Consider the following 17643-nt stretch of genomic DNA (forward strand, 5'->3'; position numbering starts at 1 on the left):
CGTGGGTCCCGAGTCCCGCACGCTCCCGCAATTGATATTTGTCCCTCGTCTCAGTTTGTAGACATATCTGCACACACGGACTACCGCTCCTCCTCCGTATGCAGCCCCAGGATCTGGCCCAGCAGCCGTACCTGCCCAAACGGCCGCTCGCTCCCCAGCAGCGTCGCCCCCGCCTCGTACTTGTTCTCCGCCGCCCGCACCGCCTCGCATATCCGTCCATACGTCGACGCCAGCCGTCCCAGCGCCGCCTGGTGCACCCGCGCCCCCGCCGCCTGCACTGTAAGCGAAGCCAGCCGCGGCGAGTGCACCACCGCCGCGCCCGACAGCCATTCCGAAAACCGATGCAACGCTGCCTGCAGCGCCGCGGGCTCTGCCGCCTCGATGTGGGACAGAGGTTCCTGCATGGGGGCGCGCACGCGTACGCGAGACAGCGAGAGTCAGCTACCAGATCTCAACCGGCCGTCGAGGGCCACACCTGCGGCTTTCGGGAATCGAGCGCGTCTGCGACCTCTGCCAGGCCAGCGTCCACGACAACGTCCCTGTACTACCCGAGGCATCGTGGAGAAACAGAAATCAGCCTAAATTTCATTCGAAAGACGGCCCGACGCACATGCTCTTCGATGAGTTGCAGCACCTTCGCGTCCACCAGGCCTTGCACCACCCCGCGCTTCTCGACCGTGAACGCGAACGGCTCGAGCACGCTCTGCAGATAGCCGAGCGTGTTCAGCACGAAAACGGCCTTGTCCCAGTTTGGTCGCTGTTTTTTCTTGTCCTCGGCCCCAGTAAGGCACATCTCCATCGCTGGGTCGACCATCTTGTCCAATATATCCCGGAACCCGGCCTGGAGCTCTTCCTCCTTCTCGTCCCCCAGCAGCGATGACTCGTACACTACCATCATTTCTCTCAGCACCTGGGTGTGGTCCATGATGGCCAGTGGTGGCGCGACACCCGCGTCATCTAGGTCCTGGGGTGCCTGTGTAAGCGCAATGCCTGTCCCAGAACGGAGACTAAGTACTTACTAGAGGAACGCGCAGCAGCGACCTGCCTTGAGTCTCGACGGCCCCGTAAAACACGGAGTAAGCCAAGTCTGTGAGCCTGCCATCCGATGTTCGTCACTTCAGACTCGACCATAATCTTATAAACCACTACTCTCAGACAACTCACTCCTCAAGCGTCTTCGACACCAGCGCCTCCTTCCCGATCGTCCGCTGCATCGTGAGCAGGTAGAACCCGAGCAAGTTCGCGATCTTGTACTCCGTGATGCTGCTCTCCTGCACGCTCGCCGTCTGCCGCACGCGCGCGCGCAGCGGCCCGCACAGGCCCGCAACCGCCCCATCGAGCAGCGCACTCATCGCGGCCTCGTCCGCCGAGCCCTCGTCGCGTTCGCGCACGGCGCCGACCATCCGCTGCGTCGCCCGCACGCCGAAGAGTGCCTCGAGAAACTCGCGCTCGGCCGCGATCGCTTGGTGCACCCAGGCGAGCATGTCGCCGACGTACCGCAGGGGGTCGTGGGCGTGCAGCTCGATCGGACGAGGCAGGCCTCCGGGGCCCCCGCGGGTGAGGGCGTCCATGAAGGAAGATAGTAGCGTCGCTTGTCGGGTTTGAGAGAGGTATGTGAGGGATTCTCTGTGGGCCGGGATTAGCGGATGGTCTCGAACGCAAACCAGCGCATGTAAACGGGAATGGCAAAGATTTACGAAGAAGACTCCGGGTGGTGGGGAAAAAGGAAACTTTAGAAAGGACGGTTCGAGACGTCTGTGGGCCAATTTGAGACCTCACGGCTGCATGTCGGATTCGCAGCTCGAGATCGACGCTCCATCTCGCCCCCACCCACCAGACCCAGAGAACAGAGACAGGAAGAGGGTCTACTTACTGCAAAACCTCCGGCCTCTCCCTTAACCGCTTCACCGCCTCCTGCAGCGCCGGGGGCACGTCCAAGCTCGCATCCTTGCCCATCGCGCGGAATTCGCCCGCGCAATACCGGCACAACCGCTCGTATGCGGTCTCGAGCTGCGCGGCGGTCGTGGCGAGGATGTCGAGCCCCGCCCGCGCGTCGCCCTCCTGGTCCCCAGTCATAAGCACGCGGCAATCGGCGCGGACCGCGGCGGCCTTGTCCATCGCGGCGAAGAAGCGCGGACCGATGGGCACGTCCCGGGAGGAGAGCGCGGCCTTTTCGTCGGGGGAGAGCGTGAAGCGGGAGAGGAAAAGCGAGATGATAGACTGGCGGACTGCCACGCCTTGCCTAGGGATGGGAAGAAAGGGAATCTTCAGCCAGGATGAGAGTAGGGCGGCGTGCGCACGTACCTCTCTTCTCGTAGAGAGCCCGCACGATCGAGGAGCGACTTACAGGCCTCGTTCGTCTCGTGTAGCTGCGTCTGCGCCTCGTCGCACCGGACGCGCATGAGTCCCAGATGTTCCTGCAAGGTGTCCAATTGCTGTGTGCATGCGCACATATTCGAACTGAGCGGTAAATACATGCAGCATCCAACGCCATACACACCTTGTCTACCTCGCTGAACGCCTGCAGAAACTGTCGACTTGATTCTGCCAGCTTGTTCTCCACGTCTCTCCGGAGGTTCTTGCGTGCCCGCGCCGCTATGTCCCCCGGTAATGTCTCCTCCAGCGTCGCTCTTGCGACCAGTCCATTCGGTTTCCCGGCTGCTCCGCTCAATGTCCTTTCCCTCTCCTCGTCCCCATCCCCATACCCGTCACCGTCTAGGCTCAGTCGCTTCCCCTTCCCCCCGCGTGGGTGTCCGTCGATCGCTCCAGACGAGGAAGCAGCAGCGGAGGCAGGAGCAGGCGCATAGAGCTCCGCAAGGGTGTCGAGCGCCTCGCGAGTCGCGTCGTCATCGAAGTGCGCGCCGAGGACTTTGTAGAGCCGGAGCGAGATCGGGTTCTGCGCCTGGGGCGCGGAGAGGCTCGCGACACGCGAGACGGGTGGCGAGAGAGTCGGCGAGATGGCAGTCATGCCGCAAGAGAGCAGCGGCAGCAGGCGTGCAGTGCGGGCACTGGCGCGGCCACGCGAGCGCGCCTGACATGTGGAATTGGACTCTGCGCCGCACAGGGCGATCCTGTCCGGCATTCCTCACAGCGCACGGCTGCACCAACGTTCGACCCCGACCCCCTCCTCTCCGCCCTACGCTTCTCTCTACACAGGTCTCCCACCTCCCAGGTCCCTCTTAGTCTCCCTCCTGCAAGTAGGAGCATCGACAGGACGTGACACCGACGATGTCCGTCCCGCTCCGAGCTGCCCTTCGCGCCCCCTGCGCCCGCGCCGCCCCCCTCCAAGGTGCCCTGCACTCCGCCCGCTACGCGTCGACGAGCCAGCACGCGTCGCACAAGCCGCTCCCCGATGCCGAGACGTTCGACAAGACCGCGCGCCCGGGCCTGTACTACAGCCGCCCCTCCCCGCGCGACCTCCCTCCGCTCCGGGTACGTTCGCGTCCTTGCCCCCCTTCCCGTACGCCCTCGGCTTGCCCGCTCTGACGATGTCTGTCCTGTGACTCCCTCCGACCGCACTCCGTCGTCTGCTCTCCCACGCAACTCACTGGGCGCAGAGCAAATGGCCCGCGATCTTCGCCGCAGGGGCGCTCGCGGTCACCTCCTGGGGCCTCTTCATGCTCTTCGTCACCAACCAAGAGAAACTGTCATCCTCAGTTATGCAGCAGCTCATGGCCGCGCTGCGAGAGAGTCCAGAACTTCGCTCCGTGCTCGGTGAGGCTCTTCGCCCTGAACCTGTCTGGTGGATGAACGGTGACCCGTGGATCAATGGCGCTGTGAGTGTTCTTGCATGTGCGAGAGCAAGTCGAGGACCTAATCCTGACAATGGGTGTAGATTCACATGCCGGGGGGAGCTATTGACCTCAGCTTCCGCGTAAAGGGGCACAAGCAAGCCGGTACTCTGTACTTCACCAGTATTCGGAAAGCGAAGGGAGAGAACTTCCAAATCGTGAGTTGACCTCGACGACATCATGTGCAGGACGTTTACACAGGTCGCAGTCCGATTCAAGGTCATTGCTGATGACGGTACGGAGGTGCTGGTTCGGCCGGCCCTTCCATGAACATCATTTACGTTGCTCGTCACCTCATGCTGTAGACATTTTATATGGCTCACGCGTTGGATACGGGGATCTATCATGCATGGAGGTCAGATTCGCAGAACCATCACAACGTGCATGGCGCAGCAAGTAGAGTAGCAGCCAGCGTAATGTAGTATAGTCTATATCAACCTAGTCACAGCCCGCACCACATCCTTCCACCCAGTCATGACCCAATTAGTACACGAAGTACTATGAACAAGAGCGTGTCAGAATGTTACAAGGAACAGTGCAGGCTTGAACGCACCTCATCGCGCTCACGGCCGCGCATCATGGGGGGCTCAGTACCAGCAGAGTAGATGTCGGTCCAGAGCTCCTTTTCGTCGGGGAAGGGAGAAGCCTTCGCCTCCTCGACAGCGGTGTCGACTTCGGTCTTGGACTGCTTGTCGATCAACTTGAGGTCATCCTCAGAGGCAAGACCCCACTCAGTGATGTAGTGCTGAAGACCGCGGATGGGATCCTGGGTGAACGAATGCGCTGGATTTCCTCGCGGGTACGGTAGGTGGTTCCAGGGTCAGACATACTGTAAAGGCAGATAAGGTCAAGGAATTTATTCATAGTGAGAGACGCACGAGTGACCACCGTAACGGTAGGTGACGAACTCGACAAGGAGAGGACCCTTGTCATCGTTCACCCACTCCTTGGCAAACTTCGACGCCTGGTGGACGGCAATGATGTCCATGCCATTCACCTGGATACCAGGGATGAGATCACCGCGCTTGTAGTACTCGGTGTTCGAGGAGCTGCGTTCTGCTGAGGTGCCCATACCGTACTTGTTGTTCTCGCAAACGAAGATACAAGGGAGGTTCCAGAGCTTGGCCTACGAAAGGTATTGAGACGCGTGATCGTATGATTCGCGGATGACGCACCATGTTGTACGACTCAAACACCTGCCCTGGTTGCTGGCACCATCCCCGTACATCGCGAAGGTCGCGTTCTTCGCGCCCTTGTACTTCTGCGCAAACGCAAGACCGGCACCAAGCGGAACCTGCGCGCCGACGATACCGTGACCTCCCTGGAAGGCCTCGGTGAAGACGTGCATGGAGCCACCCTTGCCCTTCGAGACACCGCAGACACGACCAAGAAGCTCGCCAATCAAGCTCTTGATAGTGCCGCCACGGAGAACGACGAAGGGGTGTGTGCGGTATGAGGAGATGATGTTGTCGTCAAACGTCGTCGCGGAGTCAATGCCGACCGAGATGGCTTCCTATATGCGCAGTCACCGACAGCTCAGCTCCAGCCTTCTCACGCGCGCCATGCGCACCATCCTGCGAGCACGTACCTGACCAATAGCAAGATGACAGAAACCACGGATGAGCTTCTGCTTGTAGAGAGCGTCGGCGGCCTGCTCCATGCGACGGATGACAGTCATCTGCTTGTACCACTTGAGGAGGTTGTCTTTGGAGACCTCGACTCTAGGCTAGGGGTGTCCGTCCGATACCCGCGGAAGGAGTCCTCATGAAGCTTGACCGTGAATGGCTGGGAGTGCGACGCGTCCTGAGTGAGCTGTGTCGTGTCCGCGGCGGTCTGGAGCAGGCGCGCGTACTGGCCTAATGGCTGGGGGGTGTCAGACAAGCATCTCGCCCGCGCGATGCTAGACACATACCAGACGGCGGGGGAAAGCGGTGCGCATCCGAGCGAGAGAGGCCATGACTGGAGGGGGATGGAGGACGAGGGACGGGTCGCTGGCGGCGAAGGTGAAGTGGCAAAAGGCAGACGTGCGCGGGACGTGTCGGCCAACGCGCCTCGGAAGAAATCGGTCACGCCCCAAAGTCACACCATTTGCCCCAAGGCGCGCGCGACCGGATCGGTTCGCGAGTCTGGCACGACGCGTCTCGTCGCAGTCGCCGACCGGCCACACCTCGGTCTGCACACTAGCGTACTCCTGTGTCGAAAAATACATTGTGCCAGCGATTCCGGGATAGCGATACAGAGCCCGAGAGCAAGAGAGCACGTCCATCCGGAACAGCCGCGATATCCGTCTACGGTTACACATCCATATCGGTGTTCTGCTCTATCCACGACAACGCCTGCCGCGCCTTGTCCTGAATCTGTGGATCATCCTCGATCCCCATCTGCCGCCCGCTAGCTATTCGTGCGATAGGACTTGTGCCGGCATGCGACGTATGTTCCAGCATATGTCGCAGCGTCGAGTCAATCCCGCTTCATGCAGCGCGTGGTGGCTGCGAGGATTGGTACGCGCAAGCTCCAGAACGCAGGAGACTGCCGGCAGTCGGATCTCCCTCTTCGCGTCCACCAAACATTCCCGTAGTTGACGTAGAATGCGATTGTCGAGCAGGATGTGCCTCTGATAGGCAGGGTAATTTGCGACGTTGGCCAGTAAGAAGACGGCCTATGGCGATGGAATCAGTCTGGATACGAACATGTTTAGGTGAGTCGGCGGACCTGTAGGACGACGTTGTCGTCTTCCGAGTCCATCGCGTCAACCAGAAGGTCGAGTAAGACCTCACTACCGCCCATCTCAGCTAGCATTGCCTCAACCTCCTCGGTGCCGTCAGCGAGATTGCGCAGAATATGAAATGCTTGCTCCTGCAGACGGGGATCTTCGTCTACGAGCAGGCTGTTGTGGATGAGCATTGCACTTGCGACGTGCACGTAGAGTGTGCGCTCACCGCTTCATGTTATCCCACCCAATACACATCATGACTTGCCGCTTCAGATCGGGTGTGGCCTTGTACACAATGTTTTTGAATCCCCACAGCGCATCGAGTCGCAACGCAGGATCCTCGGTGTCCAGAAGCTGAACCAATCGTTCCATTGCGCCCTGTTCGATGATCGTCTGTCATGAAAGCCGTCAGTACTGAAGTCAACTAGAACCACAAGTAGTTGATTTACTAGACGTAGAGGAGAGAAATCGTTAATCAGGTTGCAGACTACCGCAGTGGCAGCGTGCATGACATGTCGATCCTCGTCCTGCTTCATGAAGAGAGTGAAAACGGACATTCCGAGCCCAGTGTCGATGATGTTCGTCCGTAATGCAGATACTCCGCGGCTGAGGGCTCGTGCACATTGACAGGCCGCATGTCGCACTCCCACTGAAGGATGTCTCAAGCTTGCCTGGATGGCAGGGATCAATTGTAGTTCGTCGGTCACTGCGTTGCGGATATCCGTCGAGAACAGCGAGATTGAGGCAACCGTAGTCAGAGCGGCCTATCGCGAGACCAAATCAGTAACGTGTCCATATATCGGGACGTGGTGAGCAGACCTCGCGCAAACGAGAGACGCTCTCGGGCTCGTCTTCTTCAGCCTCTGTCGACTTCTCGGTCGGGGTGATAGAGTTAATGAGATGCGCGACTTCGTGAAGAGTTTTTCGATCGAATGCCAACTCGCAAAATGGCATATGATCTGTGACCAGGTGATCTGGGCAGAAGTATGCCAGTGAGCACACGGTACACTCATTGAACATGGAACGTAGCTTACAAACGATGAAGCAAGCCTTCGCACGTGCATGGTTGTTCGCCGTTGACGAACCGATGATTCGAACGAGAACATGCAGAATGGTAATGGCAATGGCCTCCTCGGAAGTAGCACGCCCACTGCTGTGCGACATCGCCGTCAAAGACGAGGCTCGAAGGACATGAGTCGCGCTACGCCGGTCAGCAGATTGCCCAAACACGCCGACATAAAGACAACTCACCATAGCACCGCGGCAAGCTGGAGATCCGTGTTCCGAGACTTTGCGAGGACCATGATCGTAGACAACGGTGCTGCGCATGCGAATGAGCGACTCAAGCAAGTAAGAAGGATCATCGGCTGTCGTACGTTCTTGTCCTGGAGGAGATCTCGAGAGTCGGGCGGCCAGAGATTCGTTGTCTTTCACGATTGAAGCCAGCGCCGATAGCGCGGCTTCCTGAACCTGAGAAGAACTTGGATATTCGCACAAGAACGAATGGTGCGAACGCACGCACCTTCACGTCTTTACGTTGGAGGAGAGCCACGAGCGTACGTGCGATCCATCCACCTTGTCGACTCGGCGACTTCGTAGGGTCACGCTTCTCCCATCCGCGTTTCCCCTTCGCCTCCGCCTTCCGTTCTGCGGGAGGGCACCAAGCCGAGACTTTCAATCGGTGGCAAGAGTCTCGAACAGAGGACGAAAGAAGCTCTGCGATAGCGATGTCGACCTGCGGAGAAGGGTCCACGAGGAGGGGAATATAAAGGTCCAAGACTTCGGGCTGACCATCTGCATGTTAACGCGTGAAAGGGCATTATTGACGGGAACGGACCTGGAACAAGTAGTCCACGGCCGCTTTGGCCTCGGCACGCATGTCCGATACGGATGGCGCGATGCCCCATTGCGACGGTCCAACCACGTCTGCAATAGCACAGGATAGAGCACGGAGAGCACGAGCCAACGCTCCTCGCAAAGCCGCAGAATCGGAGGGGCCGAACGCTGAGACGGCATAGAGCAAAGCTTGTAATGCGTTCACCCTCAGAAGCGTTCTGAATGCATCGGGGGAGCCTATGGATAGCGTAGGGTCTTAGAGCAATGAACAGAATGCAGAAAGAGACGCGTACCGTATGACAACGACGCGATGATATGTGCGGCTTCAATGCGTACGTCGGTCGTGGAGACCTCCGCCTCCGCTATCACGACTGCATCGTTCAAGCATTCGACCAGCCTGCGAAGACCTTAATGCGGGGGCAATGCTTCAACGGAAAGTCATACCTGGATACGAAAGCCTCGTCTCTGCCATATGAACCTTTCGCGGTACGGTTGCCAATCACAGAATTCTTGACCGCCTTCAGAGTGGGAATATCGAGAGTCGTGATTGTCATGACGTCGATCGTCGAGTATATCTTCGCGCAGGTGCAAAGTTCATGTCCTGGAGGCGAGCATGAGGAAGGGGGGTGTTGGAGGGAAATGGCGAAGGGATGCAAGGGTCGGGGAAGAGGTGGTGGAGGGGGGAAACAAGCGGTTCGCCGATGCGAACGCTCACGCGCGCCGAGCGACCTTGTCACGAACGCTCACCTTCTGGATACACTCCCAGCCTGCTGTTCTGCCACGCACATAATCGACACCCAAAGCTTTATTGTCCGCGAGATCTCGGCAGATATGGCCAGTGGTGAACTCTATGCAGTAGCAGGTCTGTCTGTTCTAGACCTCACGAATATGCAGTCTCACCGACATCTACTATCCAGATTTTTGTCTGATTCCTATGGGGACAGGAGAGTCATCGGTATGCTCGTGATCCTCTGGCAGTAAAGATATTGTCCATTGATTGTGACAGGTTGCCGAGTACATTGCAGAGTGTGCTCGGGTGCTGGAGAAGAGTGGATTGAAGTACAAGGTATGATCACTCTCCAGAAATCATCTCTGTGTCTCACATTTAACCAACATCTCTCAGATGCAGTAAGTCTTTGTTCCTATCACATGTTGAGCCACTGTCCTTGACACATGTCCTTTGATAATAGTGGCTATGGTACAAACATTGGTATGTCATGTTTGCTATGCTATATCACTGTGGCTCAGGACGATTTTGTGCCATATGACTGGACTAGAGGGGCCATGGTCAGAGGTTACACAGGCAATCCAAGCATGCCACAGTGCTGTTCATTCCAAGGGGGCCCCCGGGTAGCTACAGACATCAGGATTGGTACTCGGGTGGATAGGGATATTGTTCCAGGAACAGGGAATGAAAGCAAAGTGGCTCGGGTGGAACAGATCTTAGCAGAGTCTAGGTAAAGTATATTGTTATACATTGAGAGGTATACTGAGATTACCTATAGGTGAATTGCTTGGATGCTCTTCAGGTACATGGTATAGGCCCTACCAATCTCTACTCCAAGAGCATGTGCTAGTGGGACTGGAACTGCATTGCCTATCTGTCTCAGTTGCTGTGTTCATGTTAGGATGTGAATATACTTGGTATGAAATGTCTTACATCCTCAGTGATCTTGCTGTCCTTGGTGCTTGTTGAGCAGAACATGTAGCTATCAGGGAATCCCTGTGCTCGAGCACATTCTCTCACAGTGAGTGCTCTTTTTTGCTGGGTGGGCCATGAGTGAGACCATGGTGGCTCCTACTAAGCTAACTCACCTCAGGGTGAAGCACCTTGCCTCCCTTTGAACTTGGATTGACAGTTGTTAGTGCAGTCCCAAAGTGACCTTGACCATCCAATCTTCCATAGATGTCTAATAAAATCAGATACATTCAGATGCCTCTTTCATGGCTTCAGAAAGACCTCACTCACCTAATGATCTTCTTTCTTCAAGGCCTTGAGAGCAGAGGCAAATCTGGGGATGAAGGCATCAGATGATGATAGTCATCAGTAAGTGTGATCCAGGCTCACCTATGAATCCAGCATTGGGTACCAATGGTACATTGACAGTCCTAAACATGTTGTGAGCTACCAGTGCCATGTTTGATGACTGTCAGACTCACCTCTCAACTACCACTGCAGAGTATTTCTTGGTATAGTGGTAGGACACAGAATCCTCTTGAGGATCTCTGAGGTGATGCTGGTATCGATTCATAGGCTGGGAGATATAGGGGACAGGATCTCTGAAACCTGGGTCACCCTTCTCCTGGGTCACAGCATTGAGTGAAGGGATCCCTTGGAGAGTCCTGGCAGCTATGTCTTGCATATGTTTCTTTTGCCTGGGTAGAATATTGCAAGGATTCTTCCTAAAGATCAAAATATATCAGAGAAAAATGCAATCTGCAATTCAGCTGACACTTGCCAATCAAACTTAGGCTGCAATGCAATTTAGTGTTAGAAATATCATTGATCTAGCTTAGACAGTCATTGACTGACCAGATCTCCTATTGCCTCATTGATGGAAATGCTTGGGAAGGGTGCACATTGATGCCCATTGTCCATAAACCCAGAAAAGAATGGAGGGTACAGACGCTCTCCAGTAGGCATTGTGACCCCTAGGCCTGTAAGCTTGGGGAATGCATATTGAGGAGCAGGAAACTGAGGAAAGGGGACATCTGATCGAGCACCAAAGAAGACAACTCTTCTGCGCCCTTGTGGGGCTCCATATTGGCCTGCTTGTAGAACTTGAAACTGAACTTGATAGCTGCACTTGATTTCAAGTTATAATCATGCCAAAAATGCGAAATTTACGTACCCTAGAGCTGTGAGGCTACGCATGATGAACTTGACAACCCCCATCTTGATGGCCTCTCCATCTTGATTAGGGCCAGTAAGGGTATAAGTCAAAAGTCCAACCACATTCTCCAAAAGAAAGTATAAGGGCCTGTAAAACTCCACATAAGATATCATGTTGCAGATCAGAACACTCCTACAGAAGCACTCAGTGAAATGCCTCCCATCTAACCCAAGTTGAATACCTTTGATCATCAACTTTCTGCAAAATAGGGCATGAGTCCCAGTGCAGGTATGTAAAATAATAACCACTTACTCTATGGTGGTTCATTCTGGAGAAGCTCTGACATGGAGGGCCTGTGTTTGTGACAGTGAGTATGGTGAAGTAAATTGCAAATCTTGTGCATACCACCATATATGAAGTCCACTTCCCCTCTCTTGGGCATAGCAGGCATTTCCCCTGTCTGGCATTGTAAAGGAGGGGGAGATCCACCATTGTGAATATCTAAGGTGTGATGCAGAAGGCAATTGGAGCAAATGCAATATACAGCTGCATCCTTATGATTGATCCTGGAGGAATGCATTAATAGTCATAACCACTGGTGTGAGACAGCACTTACTGAAAGGATTTTGCAGCACTAGGAGAAAATTCAACAGCCCACTTTGTATCAACAAAGCCAGACTGATGCAAGCCTGTTGATAATCCACCAGCCCCTGCACAGTTGGTCAGATTGGGTATTGCAACTGTAATAGAACACTACAATACATACCTGAGAAGAGTTCCAGTCCCCTGAGTTTTCTAGCACTTGCTAGAAGCTGCTTAGTTTCCAAGAGGGTAGAGTGCACAGACTGAAGGCATGGGTGGCATTGTGGGAGTTGATGAGGAAGAAGGGGACTGAGATCAGCTGGGGATTCTGGATGGATACAGCTTGATTCCAGATCACAGTAGAAGTGATGATCCTCTTGACACCACTCCTCTCTCTCCCTGAGAGATGAAGGATTGCTGACATATGCTTTTCCCTCAATGGAGGAAGCTTTCAGCAGCAAAGTAGCCTCTGTCTTGAAAAGTCTCCTCTGTACACAGATCAATGCTTGCTCATACTGGATGGACCTACACTTACATTGTCAAGGGGGGAGGATGTGGGTGTATCATGCAACACAGTGTCATATCTGCCAAGACAGCAGACTTCCACTTCACTCAATCTCCCACTTGAAGTAGGGATGAATTGCATGATGTGAGCAACTTGAAGAAGCCCCTGTTGGTGGGAATCATGGTAGTAAATGAAGTCATGAACATGATAGTCAACACCATCATGTGAGAAACCTCCAGTATCCAGAGGGTTCCAGTCCTCTGCTTCTTCACGAATGGTAAGAAGCCCACAAGCTACACAGGGTTTAGCTGCTGGACAATGAGCAAGAGCCTGTTCTCTTCTTGACTTTGGGAGCTGTATGAATGCATGGAAATTGGCATCCCAGATAAGGCTTGATAAAAATGTGAACAAAAGCTATTCTGATAGCAGCCAATTCAGAAAACATACCCTGTAAAGAACATATTTTCTGATACAAAAACATCTTCAGGAGGCTCTGCAGTTCCAACAGGCCAATCCACTATATTGCAATGTGAGAGAATGCACTGTAATGGCAAGTCATCACATTCTGTAAGCCAGAAGAGGGCTCTAGGGTGGGCTGATTCTTGAAGCAGTGTTTGAGCACCATGTTGGAGCCATTGGGCATGGAACATCTTCTTCCAAGACTTGGAGCCTTCTTCTTCAAAGAAGTAGCAAATCTTGCAGAACCTGAGATAGATCAGGTCTCAGTATAAGATCTCACAAATAGAGCCCACCATCTTGTGTTTGCAAAGTTGTTCTGAGGGCAGCTTGCTTGGCTGGTCTCTGCATTCTTTGCCCTTGGCTTATAAGTGTCTTCTCCAGGCTCCACCATAATGATGTCACCTGCCTATAGCACTCTTGTAAGCCTACACATGCAGAAATGTTCTATATCACTCACTGAGTAGATGACACCATCAATCCCCACACTCTGATAGACATGGTTTATAGAGGAGGCCTGACCCCATTTTATGAAATGGGGGTTGGAGTTGTGCTCCTGATGAACACCAGAAGGACCTGTTCTCTTCTCCTCTGCAGATGCAAAGGTCACTACCTCCAAGACCTGGGAAAATAGTGACTGAGCAATAGCTGCCACTTTTGGAGTGACAACTGTAGAGCAATGTCTTTTGAGAACAAATTGCTCAGCTGCCTGTGCCACAGGTAGAAAGCAATAGTGTGTAGGGTCAAGGGATGTAGGTGGGGATGGAAGAGACTTGAGGCACTGAGCTTGAACAACCCTTCGGTAGAACTCTTCCTGATATGTGGAAAGCCCATCCATCGCAGCAGTGAAGTATTCTTGCTGTATCAGATGAGTCAGCATAAGTATGACCTTATAGTGAATGCAGCTCACAAAACTCGTGGACTCTACATCTGAGGGAGATAATCCCAGAGTCTTGAGGATGTCGTGAAGTGGCCATGCCGGGGTCCTCAGAGCTAATTCGAGAAGGGACTGCATGATCTGGTGGCAGGAGGCAAATGTGGCAATGTATGGCTTATAAGCCGGGGATGGGGTCCGCAGTAGATACCAGGCAAAGGCAGTGCGAAGATAGATATGCCTGGACACTAGTGATTGAGCACGTATAAACATCACAAAGAAAAGCTTACTGGTCTATGGTATATGAGCCTTTTGAGCGCGTCACCCAGTGCACACTGCAACTGAGGAGCTCCGAAAGCTGAACGAGTTGCCCGGCACTAGTCGGATGGTTGTCCTCCTCTTCAGTGTACGGATGAGCAATCCCAACCGCGGTCCACGTGCCCGGGACATTCATGAGGACCGTAAGTGGCGACACGAATTCAAGACTATGAGCGTTGAAGACGCTGAAGCCACTTAATGTCCGGACGGGAATGCAGTCGTCGTCTCCGTCGTCGGAGCCTGCAGTCTCTCCGTGAAGAACCACGTCTTCAGGAGAGAGGTCTTCATCCAAAGTGAACTTGTCCGCTGTTGCGGTATTCATAAGCCACAGAGAAGCGCCATTGGCCAATATGGAAGAAAACTCACTTGCGTCGCGACTAACACCAAGCTGTCAGGGCGGTAGCGTACACATGAAACACAGAAACACACCTTTTTATTCTCCGCGAGGGGATCTCCACCCACACCTTACCTGCTGGCCGCTTTTTTGACATAGACGACGATGGCTTCTGACGTCTCAACACGAGCCGGGGTCCGGGGGTAGCTGAATTCACCGTAATACGCAAGGTCGCCGGAGGAGCCGGACAGTCGAGGTGTGTGCGAGACGGGACAAAACGCGCCGCAAGTCCAGTGGGAGGTGGTTGTCGGACACAGGGCAAGCAGAGGGCGAGGATGTTAGGTCGTAGTTGAAAGCAAAGAGAGCCGGCGTCTGCGCGTGAAGCACGCGCGCGAGACGCGTCGAGACGCGCTCATCCTCTCCTCTCCACCCCCACCTCCAAGCTTCACACTCTCGCGTTCTCTCCCATCTTGACGCGTCAACCACAATGTCATTGCCTGTGGTTAACATTGACGTTGACTATCATGCTGAGAAAGGTGTGTTTATCCGATAAAAGCGCGTCAGCCACCATCTCACCACGGGCCCAGAGCGCATCGAGCAGTTTTTGTCCACATTTACATCACAAGAGAAGGATCTGGTCGACGGGATGGCAGACATTGATCTTCAGGACAATGCCGATGGGGGGCGGCAGAAAGCTCTGAAGTACATGCAACAATTGGTATGTCTCTTCCAGTCTGCTTTGCACGGCGTTCTCAACACCGTTTCAGCAACGGGTGGCCAACAGAGAGCAGCAAATGCTTGTTATAGATCTTGAGGACATTTCGAGGTACGCACACACTCATTCTCTGAAGCGCCCACCATTCCGACACATCCCTATCTAGCACGAACGTACCGTGGCCGAGCTGGTCTCCCGGATCCGTCGAAACGCGCGGCGCTACGTTTCCCTCTTCAGCGAAGTCATCGATTCTCTAATGCCTGAACCAACCAAAGACATCAGCGAGCACGATGAGGTTATAGATGTCATCCTCCATCAACGTAAAGCACAAAACCAAAACCTTGAAGCCGGCCAACAGCACTTCCCTGACCATCTATTGCGACGATAGTAGGTTCCCGCAATTCATTCCCATCTCGATATCTGACCGCCTTTCAGTAATCTTTACTTTCAGCCTTTGCGCTCTGATATTGCCATGGCTGTACGAGATGTCAAGGGTGCTCATCTTGGTCGGCTCATCACTGTCCGTGGATTGTAACGCGTGTATCAGAAGTCAAGCCGCTCCTTCTTGTCAACGCATACACCTGCGACTCGTGCGGGTCAGAAACATTCCAAGACATCTCTCACAAGGAGTTCGCTCCGATCTACGATTGCCAGAATGAAGACAGCTGCAAGAAGAACGGGATTCATGGCACTCTTCATATGCAGACAAGAGCCTGTCGCTTCAGTCCTTTCCAAGAGGTCAAGATACAGGAGATGGTATGTGCCCGTACCTCTCTCAGCGTTCTACCACCTCTTACTTTCTCCCAGGCTGATCAAGTGCCTGTGGGACACATCCCTCGCTCTATGACGGTGCATGTCAATGGTACACTGACGCGTCAAATGAGCCCCGGAGACATCGTTCACTTGGGTGGCATCTTCCTCCCTATTCCCTACACGGGGTACCAAGCTATACGTGCTGGACTTTTGACCGACACTTTCCTTGAAGCCCACCACATTCATCAACTCAAGAAGCAATACAGTGCCATGGAACTGACCGCCGATATCATACGCGATATCAATGCGCTCTCCAGCGACCCTCACCTCTACGCCAAACTTACGCAAAGTATCGCTCCTGAAATCTATGGTCACATCGACGTCAAGAAAGCCCTTTTACTCCTGCTCGTCGGCGGCGTGACCAAGCAAATGGGCGACGGTCTGAAGATCCGCGGGGACATCAATATCTGCCTCATGGGCGACCCCGGTGTAGCCAAGTCACAACTCCTCAAGTATATCTCAAAGGTTGCTCCGCGCGGCGTATACACCACAGGCAAAGGTTCTTCGGGTGTGGGCTTAACTGCAGCCGTTATGCGAGACCCAGTAACGGATGAAATGGTTCTCGGTGCGTATCCACTTTGTTTGTCGCAAGCTACGGGCATTGATAAACCGCAGAGGGTGGCGCACTCGTACTCGCGGACAACGGCATTTGCTGTATTGACGAGTTCGATAAAATGGAGGAGTCTGATCGCACTGCCATTCACGAGGTCATGGAACAGCAAACGATCTCTATATCCAAGGCAGGCATCTCCACCACGCTGAACGCACGCACGTCGATTCTTGCTGCTGCAAACCCGCTGTACGGTCGATACAACCCCAAGTTGTCCCCTGTAGAGAACATCAACCTACCGGCTGCTCTTCTATCCCGTTTTGACCTCATGTTCCTCATTCTTGACAAGCCCACTCGTGAGGACGACGAGCAGCTCGCCGTCCATGTCACCCACGTCCACATGTATAACACTCACCCCGAACTCGAGTTCGAAGTTGTCGATCCTGTTCTAATTCGGTAAGAACCTTCATCTGCCCATTTCAAGACTTCGGCTGATCATCGACTTGACTAGCCACTACATCGCCCGCGCACGACAATACCGTCCAACGGTGCCGGCAGACGTCTCCAATTATGTCGTCGACTCGTATGTTCGCCTCCGCAAGCGGTCCAAGGACGACGACGCGAACGCCAAGTCACACACGTACATCTCCGCGCGTACGCTCCTCGGCGTCCTTCGCCTTTCTCAGGCCCTCGCACGTCTCCGCTTCTCAGACCTTGTTCAGCGCGCGGATGTCGACGAGGCGCTGCGTCTCATGGAGGTGAGCAAGAAGAGCCTCGACGACGAGGACGAAGACGCGCGCGACCACGACCGATCCGATGTCAGCAAGATCTTCCGTCTCATCAAGGAGATGGCCAAGCAGGCGCAGGGCGGAAAGAAGGGTCGTCGTGCGCGGGGTGCCAGGCGTTTTGGAAAGGGGTCGGGCGGAGAGCGGGACATGGACGTCGACGATGAAGAGGAAGACGTCGAGGAGCTGTCCATGGTCGACATCCGTTCCCGAGTGCTTACGAGCGGCTTCACTGAAGCTCAGCTCATGGATACCATTCTCGAGGTGCGTACTGCATTTATGTCGTGAAGACTGTCGTTGATGGTGTTCCCCACAGTACGAGGGTCTTGACGTCTGGACTCGCGTGGCCAACAACTCAAAATTGCGTTTCATCGAAACCGATTAGACTCTTTGGCGCTCCTCATACTTACGATTGCCCGATTACCCCATACTGTTTGTACTCCACGTGCTTCGAACTGCTCGAGCTCTGCGACTTGCTGTGTTTGCTTGTGTACTGTTATGTAGCACATAAATATTACTGGTCCCTGCATAAGATAC

General features: G+C 54.3%; 7 protein-coding genes across 7 annotated transcripts; 3 read left to right on the plus strand and 4 right to left on the minus strand.

Moving 5' to 3' along the window:
* Positions 1–80: 80 nt before the first annotated feature.
* On the minus strand, positions 81–2968 carry BXZ73DRAFT_37324 (oligomeric complex COG6; the record flags this gene model as incomplete). Its single annotated transcript, XM_048017977.1, has 8 exons — positions 81–398; positions 476–544; positions 611–964; positions 1020–1095; positions 1165–1626; positions 1874–2242; positions 2305–2435; positions 2501–2968. 8 exons carry the CDS (start codon positions 2966–2968, stop codon positions 81–83), a joined length of 2247 nt encoding a protein of 748 aa, XP_047883509.1.
* A 260-nt stretch (positions 2969–3228) lies between these two features.
* Positions 3229–4061, plus strand: BXZ73DRAFT_37688 (DUF1783-domain-containing protein; the record flags this gene model as incomplete). The annotated part of the gene is made up of 4 exons (XM_048018060.1): positions 3229–3432; positions 3558–3776; positions 3836–3953; positions 4000–4061. The coding sequence occupies 4 exons, from the start codon at positions 3229–3231 to the stop codon at positions 4059–4061; spliced, it is 603 nt and encodes a 200-aa protein (XP_047883510.1).
* Positions 4062–4274: 213 nt separating this feature from the next.
* On the minus strand, positions 4275–5748 carry BXZ73DRAFT_86056 (mitochondrial pyruvate dehydrogenase E1 component beta subunit; the record flags this gene model as incomplete). Its single annotated transcript, XM_048024058.1, has 8 exons — positions 4275–4289; positions 4345–4574; positions 4595–4620; positions 4670–4917; positions 4963–5304; positions 5380–5512; positions 5539–5654; positions 5704–5748. 8 exons carry the CDS (start codon positions 5746–5748, stop codon positions 4275–4277), a joined length of 1155 nt encoding a protein of 384 aa, XP_047883511.1.
* A 337-nt stretch (positions 5749–6085) lies between these two features.
* Positions 6086–8894, minus strand: BXZ73DRAFT_86057 (ARM repeat-containing protein; the record flags this gene model as incomplete). Its single annotated transcript, XM_048024059.1, has 13 exons — positions 6086–6186; positions 6297–6450; positions 6504–6678; positions 6731–6897; positions 6954–7268; positions 7324–7478; positions 7539–7705; positions 7756–7825; positions 7881–7974; positions 8027–8290; positions 8342–8577; positions 8634–8697; positions 8748–8894. 13 exons carry the CDS (start codon positions 8892–8894, stop codon positions 6086–6088), a joined length of 2109 nt encoding a protein of 702 aa, XP_047883512.1.
* Positions 8895–9171: 277 nt separating this feature from the next.
* BXZ73DRAFT_86058 (YkoF-like protein) lies at positions 9172–9801 on the plus strand (the record flags this gene model as incomplete). Its single annotated transcript, XM_048024060.1, has 7 exons — positions 9172–9202; positions 9258–9295; positions 9347–9406; positions 9464–9468; positions 9531–9550; positions 9618–9662; positions 9695–9801. The coding sequence occupies 7 exons, from the start codon at positions 9172–9174 to the stop codon at positions 9799–9801; spliced, it is 306 nt and encodes a 101-aa protein (XP_047883513.1).
* Positions 9802–9839: 38 nt separating this feature from the next.
* Positions 9840–14231, minus strand: BXZ73DRAFT_37322 (S-adenosyl-L-methionine-dependent methyltransferase; the record flags this gene model as incomplete). The annotated part of the gene is made up of 18 exons (XM_048017976.1): positions 9840–9953; positions 10001–10105; positions 10156–10250; positions 10409–10449; positions 10501–10739; positions 10796–10813; positions 10874–11141; positions 11193–11366; positions 11416–11432; positions 11487–11527; positions 11580–11740; positions 11791–11884; positions 11941–12244; positions 12292–12652; positions 12709–12966; positions 13014–13126; positions 13178–13832; positions 13882–14231. The coding sequence occupies 18 exons, from the start codon at positions 14229–14231 to the stop codon at positions 9840–9842; spliced, it is 3408 nt and encodes a 1135-aa protein (XP_047883514.1).
* Positions 14232–14730: 499 nt separating this feature from the next.
* On the plus strand, positions 14731–17491 carry BXZ73DRAFT_86059 (MCM-domain-containing protein; the record flags this gene model as incomplete). Its single annotated transcript, XM_048024061.1, has 10 exons — positions 14731–14779; positions 14831–14961; positions 15011–15043; positions 15125–15345; positions 15394–15482; positions 15506–15714; positions 15766–16336; positions 16387–16777; positions 16833–17370; positions 17423–17491. The coding sequence occupies 10 exons, from the start codon at positions 14731–14733 to the stop codon at positions 17489–17491; spliced, it is 2301 nt and encodes a 766-aa protein (XP_047883515.1).
* Between the last annotated feature and the right edge of the window lie 152 nt (positions 17492–17643).

Source organism: Epithele typhae (assembly GCF_022376455.1).
Source record: "Epithele typhae strain CBS 203.58 chromosome Unknown BXZ73scaffold_1, whole genome shotgun sequence".
Taxonomy (NCBI): Eukaryota; Fungi; Basidiomycota; class Agaricomycetes; order Polyporales; family Epitheliaceae; genus Epithele; species Epithele typhae.